General features: G+C 59.8%; 1 protein-coding gene across 16 annotated transcripts in view; it reads left to right on the top strand.

The window, feature by feature from the left end:
* Window positions 1–18,600, top strand: part of MACF1 (microtubule actin crosslinking factor 1) — a 143,068-nt gene that overhangs the window by 88,499 nt on the left and 35,969 nt on the right. For all 16 annotated transcript variants that reach the window (XM_040535285.1, XM_040535287.1, XM_040535286.1 and 13 more), the window contains one exon: window positions 346–1,817. In XM_040535285.1, coding sequence (XP_040391219.1) covers window positions 346–1,817 — 1,472 coding nt within the window. The remainder of the gene's footprint in view (window positions 1–345; window positions 1,818–18,600) is intronic.

Raw genomic sequence — 18,600 nt, 5'->3', positions numbered from 1 at the left:
ACAGTGCCTGGAAAAAAAAAAAAAAAAGAAAAAAAATGGTCCCTAACTTCAGAATGGGGAGTAGAGGAGGCACAGTGGCTACCTTCTAATCTTGGGATTCCCCTTCTCGTTTCTAAGAGGTTGTGTTTAGAAGCTGCTTAGGAGAACTGAGATTACTGCATTATCATTACCTATTACTTCCGAAGAAATTCATGAACTGGTGAGCAAAAATGATAGTGATGCAATGGAAAACTCCTTCCTGTTAATCAAAACACAGTTGGTGCATCTGAGATGATTTTAAATAATTGCACTTTGCTTATTTGATTCCAGCTTAATTGTTGCGTTCTAATCTTATTTCCATTCCAGCCGACCGGATGAACCGACTGCAGACTGCGCTTGCAAGTTCCCAGCAGTTCCAGCATATGTTTGATGAACTCAGGACCTGGCTAGATGACAAACTGTGCCAGCAAGCTCAGAGCCAACCTATTTCTGCTAAACTGGAGAGGCTACAGAGCCAAATTCAGGAGCAAGAGGAGTTCCAGAAGAGTCTCAACCAACACAGTGGCACCTATGAGATGATCGTAGCTGAGGGAGAATCTCTGCTGCTTTCTGTCCAGCCTGGGGAGGAGAAGACCACTCTCCAAAACCAGTTGGTCAGCCTCAAAACACACTGGGAAGAGCTCAGCAAACAGGCTGCTGACAGACACTCTAAGCTCAAGGACTGCTTGCAGAAAGCTCAGAAGTACCAACGGCACACAGAGGACCTCCTGCCTTGGGTGGAGGACTGCAAGGCAAAGATGTCAGAGCTGGAAGTGACTCTGGATCCGGTGCAGCTGGAGGCAACTCTTCTGAGATCAAAGGCCATGCTGAGCGACGTGGAGAAGCGCCGCTCCTTGCTGGAGATGCTGAACAGTGCTGCTGACATCCTGATCGATGCTTCTCAGACCGATGAGGATGACATTCGGGATGAGAAGGCTGGGATCAATCAGAAGATGGATGCCATCACAGAAGAGCTGCAAGCCAAGACGGGCTCCCTTGACGAAATGTCCCAGAGGCTCAAGGAGTTTCAAGAGAGCTTCAAGAACATCGAGAAGAAGCTGGAGGGGGCAAAGCACCAGCTGGAGATCTTTGATGCACTAGGGCCACAAGCCTGCAGCAACAAAAACCTGGAGAAACTCAGGGCCCAGCAGGAGGTGCTGCATGCCCTGGAACCACAAGTGGATTATCTGAAAAACTTCACCCAAGGTCTAGTAGAAGATGCCCCAGATGGGTCTGACTGTTCTCAGCTGTTAAACCAAGCTGAGGTGGCTCAGGAGGACTTTAAAGCTGTGAAGCAGAAAGTAAATGACTGCTGCGTGCTCATGGAAAACAAACTTGAAGGGATTGGCCAGTTCAATAGTCGGGTCAGGGAGATGTTCTCTCAACTGGCAGATCTCGATGATGAGCTAGACAGCATGGGCCCCATCGGGAGAGACTCTGACAGCCTTCAGTCCCAAGCAGAGGACGTTCGTACGTTCCTGGGCAAGCTCCACAGGCTGAAGTCTGACATTGAGGCTTCTGAAAGTGAATGCAAGAAAATGCTTGAGGATGAAGGGAGCCCTGATTTATTAGGACTGAAACGTGAATTGGAGACGCTGAACAAACAGTGCAGCAAACTGACTGAGAGAGGCAAGAACCGTCAGGAGCAGGTAGAAACGACCCTGTCGCGTGTCGAGGACTTTTACAGCAGGCTGAAGGAGCTGACCCACATGACAACAGCGGCAGAGGAGAACGAGGCCTTGCAATGGGTGGTGGGAACAGAGGTTGAAACTATCAACCAGCAGTTGGCAGACTTCAAGGTAAGTCTTTATGCTAAAGCACTTCTTAAATGGCACTTGGTGTTTGAAGGTCTGTCTAGTGTTGTGGTCTTTTGTGTAGGACCTCTGTTCGTCAAGCTGTTGTGACTGTGTAGATTACTGTTGCTCTGGAGAATACAAAATCAACTGCTGGACTTGATAGTCTGCAATGAAAGGAAGAGACAAGGTTTTGTGGCTGGCAGAAAAAATTCTTTTCCCTGTTCTTGCGGTGTGTAATGTTGGTATGCCAGTACCTCCTGGGCTTTTGGAGGCGGTTGGTATTTACGTTTCGCGGGAAGGAGGAATGTTTTTGAGTCCGTTTGAGCTGTTGGCATCGTCTGAGAGCCTCGTCCAGATCAGATCATCCTGTAGGCCTTTCTACCAGGCCCACCCTTCCCACTTGTTGTTCACATGTACATCCATTTGGGGGTCCTTGGGTGCAAATAAAGCCAGAGATGAGCTGTGGGAGAAGGGGGACATACGGGGAAAGAAACCAAGCAGAGATGATTTTTGTTGTGGGCTTTTCATGTTTCCAGCAAAGGACCAGTTCAGGACCATCAAGGCTTGCAGGAAATGTTGAGGAAAGAGTTGGATTGTGTTTGATTTTTTTAAATACAGTACTATGTTATTGGGTCATGCTGTTACACTACATTAATTACATTAATACTACTTAGGAACTCTCTCGCTGTGAAACTTCTATTACCGATGTGCTCAGGAGCTGATGATTGGGCTGATTTACATCTGGCTGCCCGTTTCCTGGTGATCATGGAGGGCGGGAGGGGGAGGCATTTTTACAGCCATTTACTTTTCATCTCATGGCTAATTGATCCCGTTCCATCACTTGGCAGCTCTGTGAACCCCTCACCAGGATGGGGTAGTTCTGCTTTGAGGGCTGCCTGTCCAAAAAAACTCGGCAGCGTTACTAACAGGGCGAACTCCAGCTTACGTGATTGCATTGCTGTTATCTCTTGTGTTGGGTGTTAAACTTGCATTGCTTAGGAAGGACTTAATTTCAATGTTGAACACTCCACAGCTGTTTTGCAGCAAATATATCCGAAAAGGAGTTTCTGGTCTGTGTAACTGACGCAGTGTCCGTGCAGCATGCAAGGCCTAGCGGTGCTGGGGCCACGCGTGCGAGGGCCAGGAGGGAGACCTGCAGCCCACAGCGGGGTCTTGATTCGTGGAAAGCTCGGTGGGAAAAGTGGAAGTGGCGGCAGTGAGCGTAGGGTTGTGGTGTATAATGCCTGAGGACGAAGTGGGGCAGAGGCGATGGCGGATGGAGCAGTCGCCGGTACGTGGCAGCGTTCCTCCCATGCACGGTTCATCCGGAGAGCAGGCACTGTTGTGCGAGATGCATGCGTTGCAGAGCAGATATTTGTAAAGCCTCGTCTTAGGGCTCTGCCTAGGGGCAGATGTGATGGAAGGGGTTCAGGCAGCGCTGGCCAGGGGCCCCGCTTCTGCCCCGCTGCTCGGGGGGGGCTCTGGTTCCTCAGCACCTGAGCCCGCTGCTCATGGGCGACGCAGGCCTGGCTCCCCCCGGACAAGAGCAGGAAGCCCCAGGGGCTCACTCTGCCTGCCCAGGGGGTGTGAGCGGGCAGATAGCATGTCTTAAGGCATCAATTTTAATGAACATCTGTGTAAATGAGATGCAAATTAGGCGTGGCCCCAGGGCTCCCGGCACTCTGCCAATGCAGCCCTGACAAAGGTGGGCACTTCTGGGCTCATTGTGTCCGCGTTTTAATCAAAGGAGAGGTATTGAAGGCTGGCTGAGGTCACGGGCAGATGACTTGTGAAGCAGCTTATACTCGACACTTCCCACGTATTTTTCCTGCCTGCAAACGCCCCATGAGACGCCCCACGGGGGAAGAGCCTTCTCCAGGCCCCAATGGTCACGGCGAGTTGCTGGGGCTGGGAGAGGGCTGGGAGAATCCAGGCTGGAAGAGTCCTGAAGGTGTCATCTCGTTCACCCCCTCGTTTTATGCTGAGATAAGTGCACCTGAGAGGCATCTCTGAAGGCTGGAGTCTGTGCTTATGTGGACATCCTGATGGGTATTGCTTTACCCTGTGAGATGCTTCAGCTCCATCGGAGGGCATGGCGCTGCCGGAGCTCGCGGGCACGGGAGCAGACGGTGCAGGAGCGCGGGCCGTGGTTTCACTTCAGCGAAGAGCAGGCTGGCTTGGCATTGCTTGCGAGAGCAATAAACACACGCAAGCTCTCTGGGGAGCCCTTTTTTGTATAAAAGGGTACTAAAAACAGGGAAGTCCTTTCCGTGCCATCTCCACGAGCGTCACACAGCGCGTTGCGCTCTTTGGCACGAGGCAGCCACCAGCGAGAGCTGCTGCTGGGAGCACGCGGGCTGGGGCACTTCTTCCCCCTCCGCCCTCTCTGCTGTCGGCTTGGTTTTCTCAAAGCTCACAGTAATATTAAATTTTAATGACTGAAATTAAATGAGCCACAGTCAAAATGTTACTAAACATAACAGCTACGTTGATTCAGTTTAGCAAACAGCAGAATTCCCCAGGGGAATAACTCCCTGGGTGCGGAGGAGAGACGCGGGGTCACGCGGAGACGTTGGGGTTTTCTCCGAAGCCCGCTCTCACGCAGCGGCAACCCCTGACCCAGAAGAGCCAGAATTGCAGTCCTTCTTCCCAAAGATTGGGAAGCCAAAGTTGTGCTGAGGATAAAGGAGAGTTGCAATTTGCTCTTTCGCCATGGCAGTGCCAGAAAGCCCCAGGCGTGGGCTCGTCTCACCTGCCCAAAGAGCATCTGTCAGCCTGGGCCTCGGCAAGCAGATGGAATCGCGTTCTCCGGTGGTTTTGGGAAGACATCTGGGCTGGGGTTTTGGGAAGACGTCTGCCTGGTTTTGTTTACTTGCTGCTTACCTTTTACATGCTGCATTTTGAACTCATCTTTCAAAGCCTGTCTGGTACTTAGCACTGACGATCTTGAACAGTGAGCCGGGACCCTCTTTGGATTCACCGCGTTAATTTTGGACAAGGTCTCATTTTTCTGTTTCACCTACAGAGCAGAGAGTAACACACAGCTGTGCAATGCTCCCTGGGTCAGAGGTGCGAGCAGTTTTTTTGGCTCGCTACAGTATAGAAAAAGGCTTGGGAGTGAAAAGCAGCCTTTTCCCCTCCTGCAGTAGTGTGCCAGAGCGGCTCTGTACTTCTAGGGAACGCTTTCCTTCCCATGCAGGGGATGAGTGCAGAAGCTGGGCAGAGTGCCTTCGTTCCCCCTTGGCCTTGCAGTCCAGAAATGATTTCTGCATGTGTCTGAGGAACTTTACCCCAGCTGAAACCCAGGAAAAAGGCATCAAACCTGTCACCACAACCAAATGATCGCTTTCACATTTGCTCCGGTGCAGATGCTGAAGGGGAGGATGCCTTTGTGCCTCTGAACGCGGCCGGACCGTGGGTGAGGGGGGATGAGGAAGGCAACGGCCGAGCCCCTTCCCAGCCGGCACCCCCCTGCCGCAGCTGCTCCGGGCGCGGGGGCACGGCGCAGGAATGCCGGCGAGCCGGGACCTGCCGCAGCTGGCACAGGCGGCGCTCCCCGGGATCTCGCCCCAAGCCCCAGCCAGGCAGGGAGCAGCGCCGAGCCGCACGAAGGCATCACCGCTGCGGCCGATCCCGGCTGGGGGCCCCTGCAGCGGGAGGGCTGGCAGGAGGCCGGGGGTGGTTCCGAGCCACAAGAGCCCCCCAGGAGCGAGGGCCGAGCACCCCGAGGCGTGCCGGGGTACCCCGCAGCCCAGCTCCCCGCTGCTCCTCCGGCAGCCGCTCTTTCGGGGAGGCGATTTGAAACGAGAGTTGCTCAACGTGCTGTGCTTAGGCAAGGCTGCTTCGTGCCAGTAAAGCTTTGTGCTCGAGGACAGGGGGAGGGAGGACCCTTGGACAGCAATAACTTATGGCACGCTCCCATTTCATTTAGAGCAGGTCAGGTCGTCCGGGCCCGCACAGCCCTCAGCCCTCGTGCCTGCAGAACCCCTTTGTCTGCTTAAAAAAAAAAAAAGTCAGGGAAAGAAATCCCAGGAGTGGTGATGCAGCTAGCGAGTAAAGTCCTGAGCAGCATTAGTCATCTTCCCATTCAGATGCTGCTCTTTCTAATTCTGCTCTGGGCCCTCCCCACGTCACCCTAAGTAAAAGGAGCAATGAGCTCGATGCAGCCCCGTGCTGCAGCCCCGCGCTGAGGCAGGACAGTGTCCGCTTTCTTCGGAGCTCCGATTCCCCAGCCCTCAGGTGGGAGCTGACCAGAAATGGTCCGCTCTGTGGCTCTCACCCGCCAGCATTTGCCTTGCGCTCGCTGCCCTGGGCATCATGTACTTGCCCATCCCCGCGGCGTCGCCTCCAGCAAAGCCATGGGAGCAACTGCAAAGCAGGAGCCGGGCACACAGTGGGGTGGGTGGTTTCCTCCCTGTGCAGCGGAGGCGCACAGAAATCCGAGGCAGAATTTGCCTTTATTTCTCTCTGTGTTTGCTCTGCATTCGTGCTGGTGCAGGAGCAGCACCTGCCTGGTCATGGGCTCGGGCAAGAGGTAGCCTCGTGGCTGGAGCATGAAAACAGCAGATAAAAGCGCTCTGACCCTGAACGTGGCTCGGTGCGACCATGGGGGATACCAAGGCAGCCCCAAACATGGCAGCGCTGTGCTTTTGCTAAACTGAACATTTGCTTGGAAAAAGAAACTGTTGTCGCTGCAAGGGGCACCGGTGGCAAGGAGAGACACGGGCAGGGGCACGTGGCTGCCCGGGTCTGTGCTTCGTGGGTTAGTTTGCAGGATGACTGAAACGGGTGGCTCCTCTCCCGGAGCTGATGCCATTTGCATTTGCAGAGCACGCTGCTCTGCCGGCCGGGGGAGAGAGCAGTCATGAGCGACGTTTTGTGCTCCTCTTGTACAAGACTGGGTGCACACGCCTCCTGGTCTCGGGGACCGTCGGTCAGGCTCTGTCCCTTGCACTGGGGTGTGCTCCGCCGCTGCCGAGCTGCTCCCAAAGATGTGCAAAGGAAAATCGGCCGCCGTGCCAGGGCTGCGGGTCCAAGCCGGAGAGCAGCAATGAGGTGGCGAGCTCTTCCTTGCCGCGCGCGGTACCCTTGCTGCTGGCCCTGGCCCTGGGCTCCAGGGATGCTTTTCCTGGTGACCCGGCTGGGGTGGTGGCGGAGGGGACGATTCGCAGCCCCCAGTGGTATTTTTAACCCTTATGTGCCCCCAGAGGAATGCGCGTGGCTCCTTGCAGTCGTCCCGTCCCGAGCAGCTGGGTGGGATGGGGCTGGGAGCGGGGACAGGCTGCACGGTGGTGTCTTCTTGTTGAACGCTTTCCAGGCCTACTTAAAGTATCTCTGGCTAGTATTTTGAGCATCAGCAACACACGCAAAAATGCCTCCTCTCTGACAGCTGTTAAGCTGCCTTAAAGGCACCATCTCCCCTGTTGGAAAATGGGTGATAAACGTGGGAGCGGGGAGCAGGCGGCCACGCCTGCCCCGTGCCGAGCTCGGCGCCGGGTGGCGGTGCCAGGGTGAGGTCCCCGACGGAGCTGCAGCACCTTGGTGGCACTTGGCGCTGCTCGCCCGTGCTTCTGATCCGCTGGTCTGGAGCGCTGTAAACAAACGTGTTCGCAGAAGAGACACTTGAGCGTGAGTGGCCCCTGCAGCACGCAGCCTTCTCATTCCTTGGAAATGAATTCATCTCAAATAAGGGAAGAGCAAATTGTACCTGGAGCTTGTCCTCCCCAGCGGGAGCCTCGCCGGTGCGCGCCCGTTCATCAGAAAGCGGTGGCTGAGTTTTGACCTTGAGTTGTCACTGGGAAGGTGGCAACGCACAGGCAGCTTCGGGAGCAGATCTCGCGTGTCCGTGCGAGCTGGGAACAAGTGAGGGAAGCTGAGAGCTGCTGAGACTGAACAAATCATAGCAAGGCTTTTACAAGGCTTTTTTTTTTCTTTTTTTTTTTTAACCATAAAACAGTTATGCTGTGATCAAACAGACCCTTTCAGGAGTCAGCTTGGGTCACTGTTCCAAAGCCACCCACTTGTGCATGCCTTGGGTCTTCTGCCAGCTCCCTGCCAGCCCGCGCCAGGGGAGATGGGCATGGGACTGTCCTCTTCCAGAGGAGGGTTCGTTAACTGGTGGTGGTGACACTTCGCAGGGTTTCCAGGAGATACTAAAAATACCGGCTTCGTATGAGCCCCAGAGAGCCAGGAGGGTGGAAGCGCTTGTCTGCGAGGGCCGAGCAGAGGAGAGCGAGGAACCGGGCCGTGGCTGCAGGGAGCCCCGCTGGCAGCACGCGGTGGAGCAAACCCCACGGCTGCCCCCTGGCACCCGGCTGTCCCCGTCCTCTGCTGGGGACAGGGACGGGGAGAGGCTGGAGCAGATGCAGACTTGGCGTGGGGAACGGCTCGGACTTGGATTAGTCACCGCAGCGCGCACAGAACAATTGCCAATTCTTCTGCCGAAGGAGTGATTTAAAATGTCTCCCATCCAGAGGATTCTCGGGATGATAACGCACTTACCTCACTTCCTACAGAGCCTGCGGAGCTGTTGATTCACCGCCCTGTCCCGTGGCCCTCCCCGCTGCCCCCTGCTCAGGGGCAGCCACGGGGGGGATTTGCAGGGAAAAAGGGGGGCCAAGGACAGAAGCGGGCGCTACAGTGTGGGCACAGGGCTCTGCCTTCCCCTCTCGGTCCCTGTAGGATGCCTCGGGGCACTCGGCGCTGCGCAGATGGGCGTCGTGGGAGCACCAGGCTCCGCAGCGACCGCGTGCAGAATGGCAAGTTGTAGGGCTGAGTCTGATCGCTGCTGTAACATGTGGGCTCCAGGCTCCGCTCAGGAGTTATTTATACCAATATCTATGCTGGCTGCTTTGCAGGAAAAGCGCTTCAGTGAAGCTCTTGCACCCTTGTTAAAGAAACAACTAGAAATGCAGTGCTTCCTGCATCCGCACGTCCAACCTGCAGAAGGTTACTCCAGGAGTTTGGTTTCCAACCCGGCCCTAACCGCTTTCCTGCAGCCGTGCAGACCCCACGGAGGTGGGTTGCCTCCCCCAGCCCTGCGAGGTGTCCGCGGGTGCCAAAGAACTGATGGGTTGCAGGATGCAAATCGCTGCTTGAAAGGCGCACTCGCAGCCGGCATCACGAAACCCTTTTGGCTTTGAAGAGGGGGATTGCGTGGTGGCTGAGGCCTGACATGAAATCGGTTTGAAGTCGGCTGTGAGCGCAGTGGATGGAGGAGCCGCAGCACGGCACGGTCGGATGGGATTAGCCAGGCGCGGGTGCCTGGAACATGCTGCAGGCTCCGGGCTTGCCCACGCAGCGCCGCGTACCTTGCAACGCACAGAAACGCCAATTTCAGAGATTTGGCAAAAGAAGCGAGTTTAGGAGGAGAGCAACAGCGCTGAAAGGGAGATAAAGAAATCTCTCAGAACTCAACGACAAATGCAGCAAAGACTAAAAAGCACAAACTCCCCGCCTCCCCCAGCAGATATCTCAGCGAAACCTAAAGAGCTGCTTGTAAGGCCGATGTCGGGTGCGTGCGCTGCGGCACTGCGCTCTCATCGTGATGTCTGACGGAGTCTGAAACCCCCTCAGGTCCCCTCAAAGCAGCTTCAGGTGGCAGCGTGGGGCTCGTCCCCCCCGGCCAGGACCCCGTGCACCCAGCTCCAGGGCTGCTCAGCAAACCCCACCGGGCCAGAGCTCACTGGGCCAAGCCGGGAGCTCTCTGCCCTCCACCTCTTGCCATCGGAGAGGCTCGGTGAGGACGGGCAGGGCAGAGGGAGCTGGCGCCTGGCAGCAGGGTGAGGATTAAAGGAGCCCCGAGGATAAGGAAGGCGCTCGGTGGTATGCCGGGCTCATTAGCAACATGTCCGTCAGCGATTTTGAGCTGTCTCTGGGCTCTTGATCATCTTCCAACACAGGTCCCTCGTTTCCAGCTGCTGAGACGCATTAAAAGAAAGCTAAAAATATGTTGGTTTCCAAATACCGCTTCCCCGTGTAAACAGCCGCCGTAGCGGCGGGCAGGATGCGATGCAGGCGTAAACAGGCGACATCACTCCGCCACGGGAGGCTCGCCGTCCCCGCGCCTCAGAGACGGTGCCCATATGAGGAAGGCTTGAAAAGTGGGGGTCTGGGGGACAAACGGGGACGCTTCCCCTTCGAGCAGGTCTCTCTGGGGGCCTCTCTAACTCAAGCAAGTCTGCAACAGCTTCTGGGGGGGTTTCGACAGAGGTTTCTCACCCTCAGGCCAGAGGGTGGGCCGGGGGGAGGCAGTGGCTCTGGGTGCCCATGTCCTGCTCGGTGACACCCTCACAGCACCCGTTGGTCCCCTCTCGGCAGGGAGCAGCCTGCTGCCAGCTCCGGTGTCCCCACAGGGACCAAGAGTGGTGGCAGCATCCCCAGCCTCGGACCCAGAGTTGTGCCTGGCTCAATGAGGCTGCTCAGAGAGGATTTGTGAACTAAACCGCAGCCACGTACGGGGTCCCGGTGGCCCTTCCAGTCCTTTGCCCCCGAACCATGGGTCCAGCTCGCTGTGAAACGAGCAGCCGCGCTCCCCTGAGCCCCCGGGGCTGCGAATCTGGAAGCTCTATCAGCCGTTTATTTCAGTAACAGGGATCGCTGCTGGCAGGGCTCCACATACCAGAGCCGTTCAGACAGCAGAAAGGGCAGAAATTCAAACAGGACCTCCGCGCCCTGCCCTGTCCCTCCTTCGCACCAGTGCGCAGCGTGAGCAAAGCCCTGGAGCAAGGGTTGTGCTCCCCGGCCCCCTTCAGCCCCGTGACTTCTGGCCCCAGCGCTGGCGGTACTTGGTGGCTTAACACCGACTGGCCGGTGACTTGGGGAACCTGCAAGAGCTCCACCTCAGGTCTTCAGGCTAGGCACGGCAGGTTTTTAATTGGCTTTAGTACCTGCTGAATATTTCCCTAATGGTTTTAGAGACGGGGGCAGGGGGGGATGTGTTAGGGGAAGAGTTGGCTTGCTTTTGGCACGTGACTTTATGAGGAAATAGGAAAAGAATTTCTGGCTGTGAAGCCGGCAGCTCCACGTCGAGCTCGTTCCTAGGAGTGGAACAAAAAAGCCTCCGCGCCCCCGGCCTGGATGCCTGGGATTCCTGGCGGAGGGGCCCTGGAGCGGTAACGGTCCCGCTCCAGCCGAGGGGCAGCGGGAGCCGTGCGGCTGCGCTGGCATGGCACGGCCGCCCCTCCCGTGTTGTTTCAGCTGTGCCGCGTTAAAAACCTGCACCGGGGCCCGGTCCCCCCGAAGTATAAGGAGCTGGGCACCGAGCTGAGCCCCGTGCATCTGTACGAGAGGGCCCAGGGACAGCCTGGGATGCACGAGGCGCTCCCCCACCAGCAGGACGGGAGGTTCGCGGAGCTGCTGCACCCCGCTCCCAGCTCGTCCGTCCCTCCTCACCTCCCAACTCTTTTCCTTGGTCGTGTTTTATCACGGTTATAGGAAAAGGGTTTCCAAAGGTTGTTTGCAGCCAGCTCAGCTGGATGCTTCAGGCAATTAAACAGGCGTTTTATAACCCTGGAAGCCTCCTCCTTTGCAAAACAATCGTTTCCATCTTTTGGGGGAAAACCAGCACTGGGAGAGTGGTGCTGGAGCAGTTGCTCGCTGCCGTTTGCCCCCCCCCTCAAAGCGAGGGGCTGCTGCTGCCTCCAAACGAAGGGCTGGGGGGGGCTCGGGTCCTGGCACAGCTGCGCCCTGAGCTGCTGCTTCGGCCCTGGGCGAGTCCCCGCGGTTTTGGAGGCAGCAGGCACCTGCAGCGTGCCCGAAAAATCAGGCCTTTCATCTCTTCTTGGCTTCAGCTCCTCAGCCGTAAAAGGGACGGGGCTCAGCGGTGGCTTTCGGCAGAGCCACGGCACCCTTGGGTCCCCAGCACCCAGCACCGCACCCCCTGCGTGCAGAGACCCGCCGGCCGCCCTGGTTTTTGGCAGCTGCTGGGGTTCAGCCGCGGGGCTGGGGGGCTCTGGGGGTCCTGGAGCCCGGGGGTGTGCGGGGCTGGTTCACCCCCTGTGCTTTTCTCTCCCAAGTCCGCGACTTCCCCCGGCACCCCCCCGAAGCGCAGGTTCCCCCCCGCGCCGCCGACCCCCCCTTCCCGGCCGCTCGCAGCCTGCCCGGGAGCCCCGGCGAGCCGGGGGGGAGAGGGCGGCGGGGCCGGGGGCTGCCGGGGGGCGACAAGAGCGGCGGCGGCTCTTTGTGCCCGGGGGAGGGGCAGCCCGGTGCCCGGGATGGGAAGGGGGGAGGGGGGGGGGGAGGGCGCCGGTGCCCGGCCGCGCTGCTCCGCCCGGCCCGGGGGTCCCGAGGGAGCCCCTCCGGGACCGACCGACCCGCCCGCGGCGCTGGGGGGCTCCGGGGGCGGCCGGGCCGGGCCGGGCCCCTCCGCGGACAAAAGCGGCCGGGGCCCGGGGGTGGGGGGGGGGCCGCCGCCGAGGCAGGGCGTTGCTGCTCTTTGTCGGGGGATTTGCGCTGCCGCCTCCCCCCGGAGGAGGAGCCACCCCGGCGGGGCGGGGACCGGGGGCTGCCGGCGGCCGGCGGAGCGCCCCCGGTGCCCCCCCCCCAGAAAAAAAAAAAAAAAAAAAACCATCGGGCCCGGCTCCGGCTCCCCCCTGCCCGGGCCGGGGGGGTGGGGGTGGGGGCTGCGGCTCCCGGGGAGGGGGCGGTGGCGCTGCCTCCCCCCGCCCCGCCCCTCCCCGCCCCGCCGAGCGCCGCCCCCCGCCCGCCCCCCGCCGGAGTTGGCGGCGCGGCGGGAGCCCGGCGCTGGCAGCGAGCGGCGGCGGCGGCGGCGGGGCCGCGGCGTGAGGCGGCCTGGGCGGCTCGGCTCGGCTCGGCCTTTTGTTCCGCCGGCGGCGCGGCGGGGAGCGGAGCGGCACCGGCAGCAGCAGCAGCAGCAGCAGCAGGAGGAGGAGGAGGAGGAGCAGCAGCAGCAGCAGCAGCAGCAGCAGCACCGGCAGCAGCGGCGGCGGCGGCGGCCCCGCCGCGCCATGCAGCCCGCCGTACCGGCCCGGGGCTACCCTCGGGGGAGGCAGCGCGCCCGGCCCGGCCGCTGAAGCCGCGCACAAAAGGCGAGAGCGAGCGGCGGGGGAAGGGGAGCGCGGCCCCGGCCCCCGGCTCCGGCCCCCGCGCTGGCCCCGCCGCCCCCGGGCTGGCCCGAGCCCTCCCCGCCGCTCCCCCGCCATGGCCGGGCCGCCCGGCGGTGCGGAGCCGCCGCTGCCCGCCGCCGGCCGCCGCGAAAGTTAGTGCGGGCCGGGCCGGGAGGAGGAGGTGGAGGTGGGAGGAGGAGGAGGAGGAGGAAGCCGCCGCCGCCGGCCGCAGCTGCTCCCCGTCCCCCCCGCCGGCTCCCGGGAACTTGGGGGAATTCGTGCCGATCCGGCCCCTTTCCATTTTTGGATGCGTTTTATAGCCGATTTTTTTTTTTCCTGGGGAGGAAAAAAAAAAGGAAAAGAGGAGCCCCAGCAGCCCTCCTCCTCCGCCGCACGCCGCCGGAGCAGCCCGCCGGGGGAGCAGCGCCGGGGCTGGGTGGCCCCGGGCGCGAAGGCGCGGTGGGGCGAAGGGAACAACAATGCCATCATGTTTTTGAGGCAGGAAGCCTCCGAGTTTGCCCTGAATGAAGAACTTCCTGTGTTTAAACTTGCACGAATATCCGCTGACAAGCTCAGTTCAAATGAAAACACGAGAGTCGGGGGGAGAGGCTAATTCGGACCAGCTGGACTTCCACGGGACTAGAGCTGGGCAGAGAATGAGAGGAGCCGCGCGGCGCCCGGGCTGCGATACGTGAGCGGCCCGGACCAGCAGTGCCTTTGTTGTTAAAGAAGGACACACGGGATAAATTAACAGCCTCAAACTCTGCGGCTCCTATCGCAAACGGTCATTGGGAATATTTGCCGAAGCTGCCGTGCTCGGATGGTTTTTGCTGACGGATGGCTTTTTGGGGGGGGCCGGGGATGAGATGTGCTGTTCCGCTGCTCGGGCCCCGCGGTCGGGCTGCTGAGCCGAAGCAGCGCTGCCGGCAGAGCCTCCCGACCCCGTAGCACTGCTCTGTCGGGACCGCGGCCGCCCACCGTGGGTTTGGGACCTGCCGGAGATGTGATGCTTCCTGCGGTGCCGCGCGCAAGGTTGACGGAGCGGTTTCGTCATCCGTAAGGGCGAGAGCATGGGCAAACCACTGAGCAGGCCAGACTGTTTACGGCAGAACCGCACTTGCTTGGGGAAGGGCGAGGAGGAGGATGGATACATAGAGGATTGCTACGTGCCCCAGCGGTCGATATACGACACAATGAGAATCAACGAGCAAATCGATCAGGGATCAAAGCTCAACCAGCTTTCAAAGAGCACCCTTGGCAAGGGGGACAGCAGCACCATTTCCAGCAACGGGACCCTGGGAGCTGCCAACGTGTTCGAGTCGAGGGCGCCGGAGGCGAAGAAGCTGGACGAGCGGGTCATCTTCGACGCGCTGAAGCTCAGCAGCGACGTCTCCAAGCCGGCGCCAGCTCCACCCCGGAGGCGGCCGAATCCCGAGAGGAAGGAGAACGTGAACCGGCGGTCGTGGAAGTCGTTCATGCCGCCGAACTTCACCGAGTTCGCAGAGAGGATGGGGGCCTCGCTAAGCGAGGTGTCGGAAGCGGGCGCCTCCAACCCTTCCCTACGGGATAAGAGGGAGTCGAGCGCTATGCTGGCCGAGCGCTCCGGCCAGGCTGACCACAGCGAGCCCATGTCCGAGTCTCTCACTTTGGAGCACGTCTCCAAATCATCCGGCACGGCAGAGGCTCTGACAGCCATGCAGTTTGCAGCAGACGGCTACGGTGGTGCCGCGGATGAGAGCCAGCCCCTGCTGACCGCGGGCGATGGCCACGCTCGTGCCGGGGACCTGGCCAGGGCTTGCCGGCTCGCCAGTGCCACCTGGCCACGGGCCAGGAAGAACTTCATCAAGGGTAACCTCAGCGATGGGCGCCAGGAGACTCTGGAGGCCTCCGAGTCAGACTGCACGGTGGAAAATGTCAACCTCTCCCCCTGCCTAAGCGAGGAGCTGCTGGATGCGGGACTGAACATTCTCATCACCTCCAATCTCAGAGAGAAAACTGAGTCTGAGCTGAGATTTGAGGAGGACGAGCGCTGGGTAATGATGGAGGAGTGGGAGGAGGCGACGCTGTCAGAGAGAGGAAAGGCTGTGCTGGTGGCAGAGGAGAAGAGCTGTTGCTTGGCAGATATTTCTGAAGAAAGGGAACAATTTGCTGCTCCCGGGGACAGTTCTGCCCCCAGCCCCGGGACTGCGCAGTCCTGCAGCACCCCAGGGGGTGCCTGTGGCCCCCTCGCTGGCAGCACGCGCTGCACCGAGGATGTGGCGGTGCAGTGCGAGGCCGAGGACTTTGCTGTGGCTTTGGAGCGCTCGGCCAGCCCCGCTGTGCCCGAGCTGTCTGACACGGACTCGGTGCAGATGTTCCTGGAGCTGGAAGAGCAGTGCCAGGATGAGGACGAGGGCGATGGGGCCGTCCCCGTCCTGGTGGAGGTTCAGGTCTCCCCACTGGACTCAGGGGGACTGGACCCAGATTTGGAAAAACTCACTGGGGCAGCAGTGGAAGCATGTGAACCTACAGCCCCTTTGGAAGTCAGCGCCTCGGACTCTGCCGTCGTGTCGGACCTGGAGGACTTTGATGTCACCTGCAGCTCGCAGGTGCTGAGCACCATGGAGCCGGCGACAGAGCCCTTCTCAGAAAGGGACATCTCAGCCATCACCCCGACGGACTCAGATGGAGGGGCCTCTCCCAGCCCCCTTGCTGCAGCAGGGCCGGGCTCCAGCCAGCAGCACTTACCAGCACTGGTGGAGGACGTACCTGACCCGCTGCTGGACCTGGAGCCCATGGACGGCTGTGCGGTGGCAGCACTGGTGGCTGGTGGGGTGGCATCTCCCGAGATGGACACGTGTCCAGCCCCCGGCTTTGAAGGAGCAGGTCACCCCAGCGCTCCGGTGGGGTGCGGTGAAGATAACCAAGACTTGCTGGTACCCCCCTGTGAAGTATCGCAGCTCCCCGAGGAGACCTGTCCTGGCCGAGTGTCCCCGGCTCGGCTGTCGCCCTGCCAGCCCCTGGCTCCTGACACGGTGGCAGAGGAGCCAGGGTCCCCCCTGCAGCACGACGAGGTCGGTGTTGAGGGCGCGGATCCATGTGGGAGCTATCACCTTCTGCCTGGAAGGACAGAGCTCGCCAACCAGGATGTCCCAGAAATGGTTTCTGAGGACGAAACCACAGATTTGGGAAAAGAGAGTGATGGATCTGAGGGCCAAACTTGTCTGGCAGAAAGCGGGGATGCTTGTCACGGTTCTCTGCTGCCTTTCCACACCGGCTCTGTATCAGAGCCAGAATCTGAGACTGCGATGCTGGTCCCAGTGCCTTCAGAGGGCCTCCTGTGGGATGCGGTTCCCCTGGGGCAGGCCGTGGCTCTGGAGGGGGCTGCCTGCACCGAGGGGTCCCCCTGGGAGGGGGCTGTCACACACGGGGAGGCACCGGCTGCCGTGCTGCAGCCGGGAGACCTGGACTTGCTGTTTGGCTGCGGCTGGGAGGAGCGGCCGGCGGCGCGGGGCTGGGCTGTGGTGTGGGGCACCCCCAGCCCAACTGCCCCGGAGTGGCTTCCCAGCGCGCCGCCCGCTGCCGGGCAGCCTGCTCTCGATGCTGGCCTGTGGGACATCGGGGGGCTTTCTGCTCTGGCTGACCCACCGGCACCGGGGGATGTGGCTGTCCCCGAGCCCCAGGCTCTGGAGACGCCACCAGATGCTGGGGATCCTACCGTGGATGCTGAGGAATTGTGCTTTGAGCACCCACCTCTGGGCGCCACCACCGACACTGTGCCCGTGGTGGTGGAAGAGCTTCTGGAAGCGCCGCCGCCATTTGCTGATGTCCCCACTGCCCCCCTGCCACCACAAGCAGCCGACTCGGTCCTCTCTGGAGTCGGGGCTCTCGCCGGTGGCCCCGCACCAGCAGGAAGGCCGGTGGCGGCCTTGCAGGATGCAGATGACTTTCCTAGCCCGGCCGTGCTGCCCAGCCCGGAGCAGCTCTCCGATGAACTGCCGGCTTTGGAGGACGACCCCACCACCAGGGCGCCCACCGCAGAGGTGGCAGCTCAGGATGCTGCCTCCACACTGCCGGGGATGGAGGCCAGAGCCCTCCCAGCACCTCCCGGCACCACGGAGCCACTGGTGCTGGCGACTGGGCCTTGGCTGGGCCTGGAGGACGCCCACTGCCCCCCGACCCCCGGAGCTGCCCCGGGGCACGGCGAGGGCATGGTGCCCGTGGGCACGCCGGGACCCCCTGCCACTGCTCTGCTCGCAGAAGGGCCTCCTGCTCCACCAGATGGATTTGTTCCAGATAATGAGGTATTTGTTACTCAGGCACTCGCAGACGGTGTTTCAGGCATAAAAATCGCTTTATTTTGTGATTGAGGGGTGGGTGTGAAATCACAGCATGCTTGATAACTTGCTGACACGATTTGCGGGGTGCAGGCTTTGGTAATTGTCTCCTCAGCTCTTCGTCTCAAGCACGGGCTTGGAAACAGCCTTCTCCCTCCTGATTATGGCTTAAAATTGGCAGAGAAAAAGTTTGGGGGGGACTGTATGTTTTTATAGGCAGGGGAGGCAAAAGACTTTAACTGCTTGATTATCTAAACTATTGTCTTAAACTTCCTTGGCTTTTTAAAGCATATTATCCTCAGACATAAATTACAGACTTCTTCAGAAAAATTTTCTTGCCAGAGTGCAGCGGGGTGGTTACCATCTTCGAAGCAGAAAGCGTGTTGGAAGACAGAATCCTGTGAAACAAATTGGGTGGAAATAACGGGTCCTATGCAGCAACTGCGTTCTGTAGCTCTCTGATAGGGACGGTACGGTGCGGGGCTCTGAACCCACATGGAAGGGCAGCCGAGTTCCTTCGGCATGCTGGGGTTTGCTTTACCCTGTGTGGAGGGACCCCGAGGGGTGCGGGTCGGTGGTGGAGTTCCCGTAAGCGAGTGCTGATTTAATACTGGATTAGCAGAAATATCACTGAGGAGACATCAGAAGTTAGTCAGCGCTGAAAATCCCGGTTCAGTAGCAATTACTCATCTCTTGTGCTGTGCCACCCATTTAAAAAATGCACACGGCTGAGCTGGAGAGGCTGTGTGTGGGCGCACCGGGCTGGGCACCCGGGGGCACCTTTGGAAGGGAAAGGAGACGTCGGGTTATAGCAGCGTACATCTGCTGTCCCAGACTCACTGCTCTGCTTTCACTGCCCCCTGCGCGGTGTCCTTGGTGGTTAACCCCTTCCAAATCCCCCGCTCGGTGCCGTGTGGGCTGTTGGCAGCTTTGGGATGAACGCTGCTGGTCCTTGCCCCCACCAAGGCGTTTCCAGCCCCGCAGGGCTTCAGTGGGGGGTGAGGAGCACAGTGAGCTGGGATGCAGTCGCCGCGGAGATGGGCGAAGCAGAAAGCAGAGGGATGCTCTGGGAAGCATTCAAAAGCGAGGAGGAGGAGGAGGAGGAGGTGTAGCGGAGCAGCTGCGCTTCTGCTCGCCAAGATGTCTGTCCAGCCGCTTCGCTCAGTGCGAGCTTCCTCGCGATTTTCCGCACAGCGAAGGGTGCACGTTAAATATTTGCTTCATAGCTGAGTCACACTGAGGTTAATGAACTAAATCGCTGGAATCTTTCATGAGCGAAGGAAAACAAGCGTGTTCGACATACTTGCTCTTCGGGCCGTTAGCGTATGTGATTATCTTCTTAATGGTCCTTGTGCAACCTCAGCGCTCCTGGGCTGTACTTATTCACGTGTTGCAGGTTTCTGT

The sequence above is a fragment of the Cygnus olor genome, chromosome 23, assembly GCF_009769625.2.
Source record: "Cygnus olor isolate bCygOlo1 chromosome 23, bCygOlo1.pri.v2, whole genome shotgun sequence".
NCBI classification, from domain to species: Eukaryota; Metazoa; Chordata; class Aves; order Anseriformes; family Anatidae; genus Cygnus; species Cygnus olor.
This window is presented reverse-complemented; position numbering and strand designations above follow the sequence as displayed.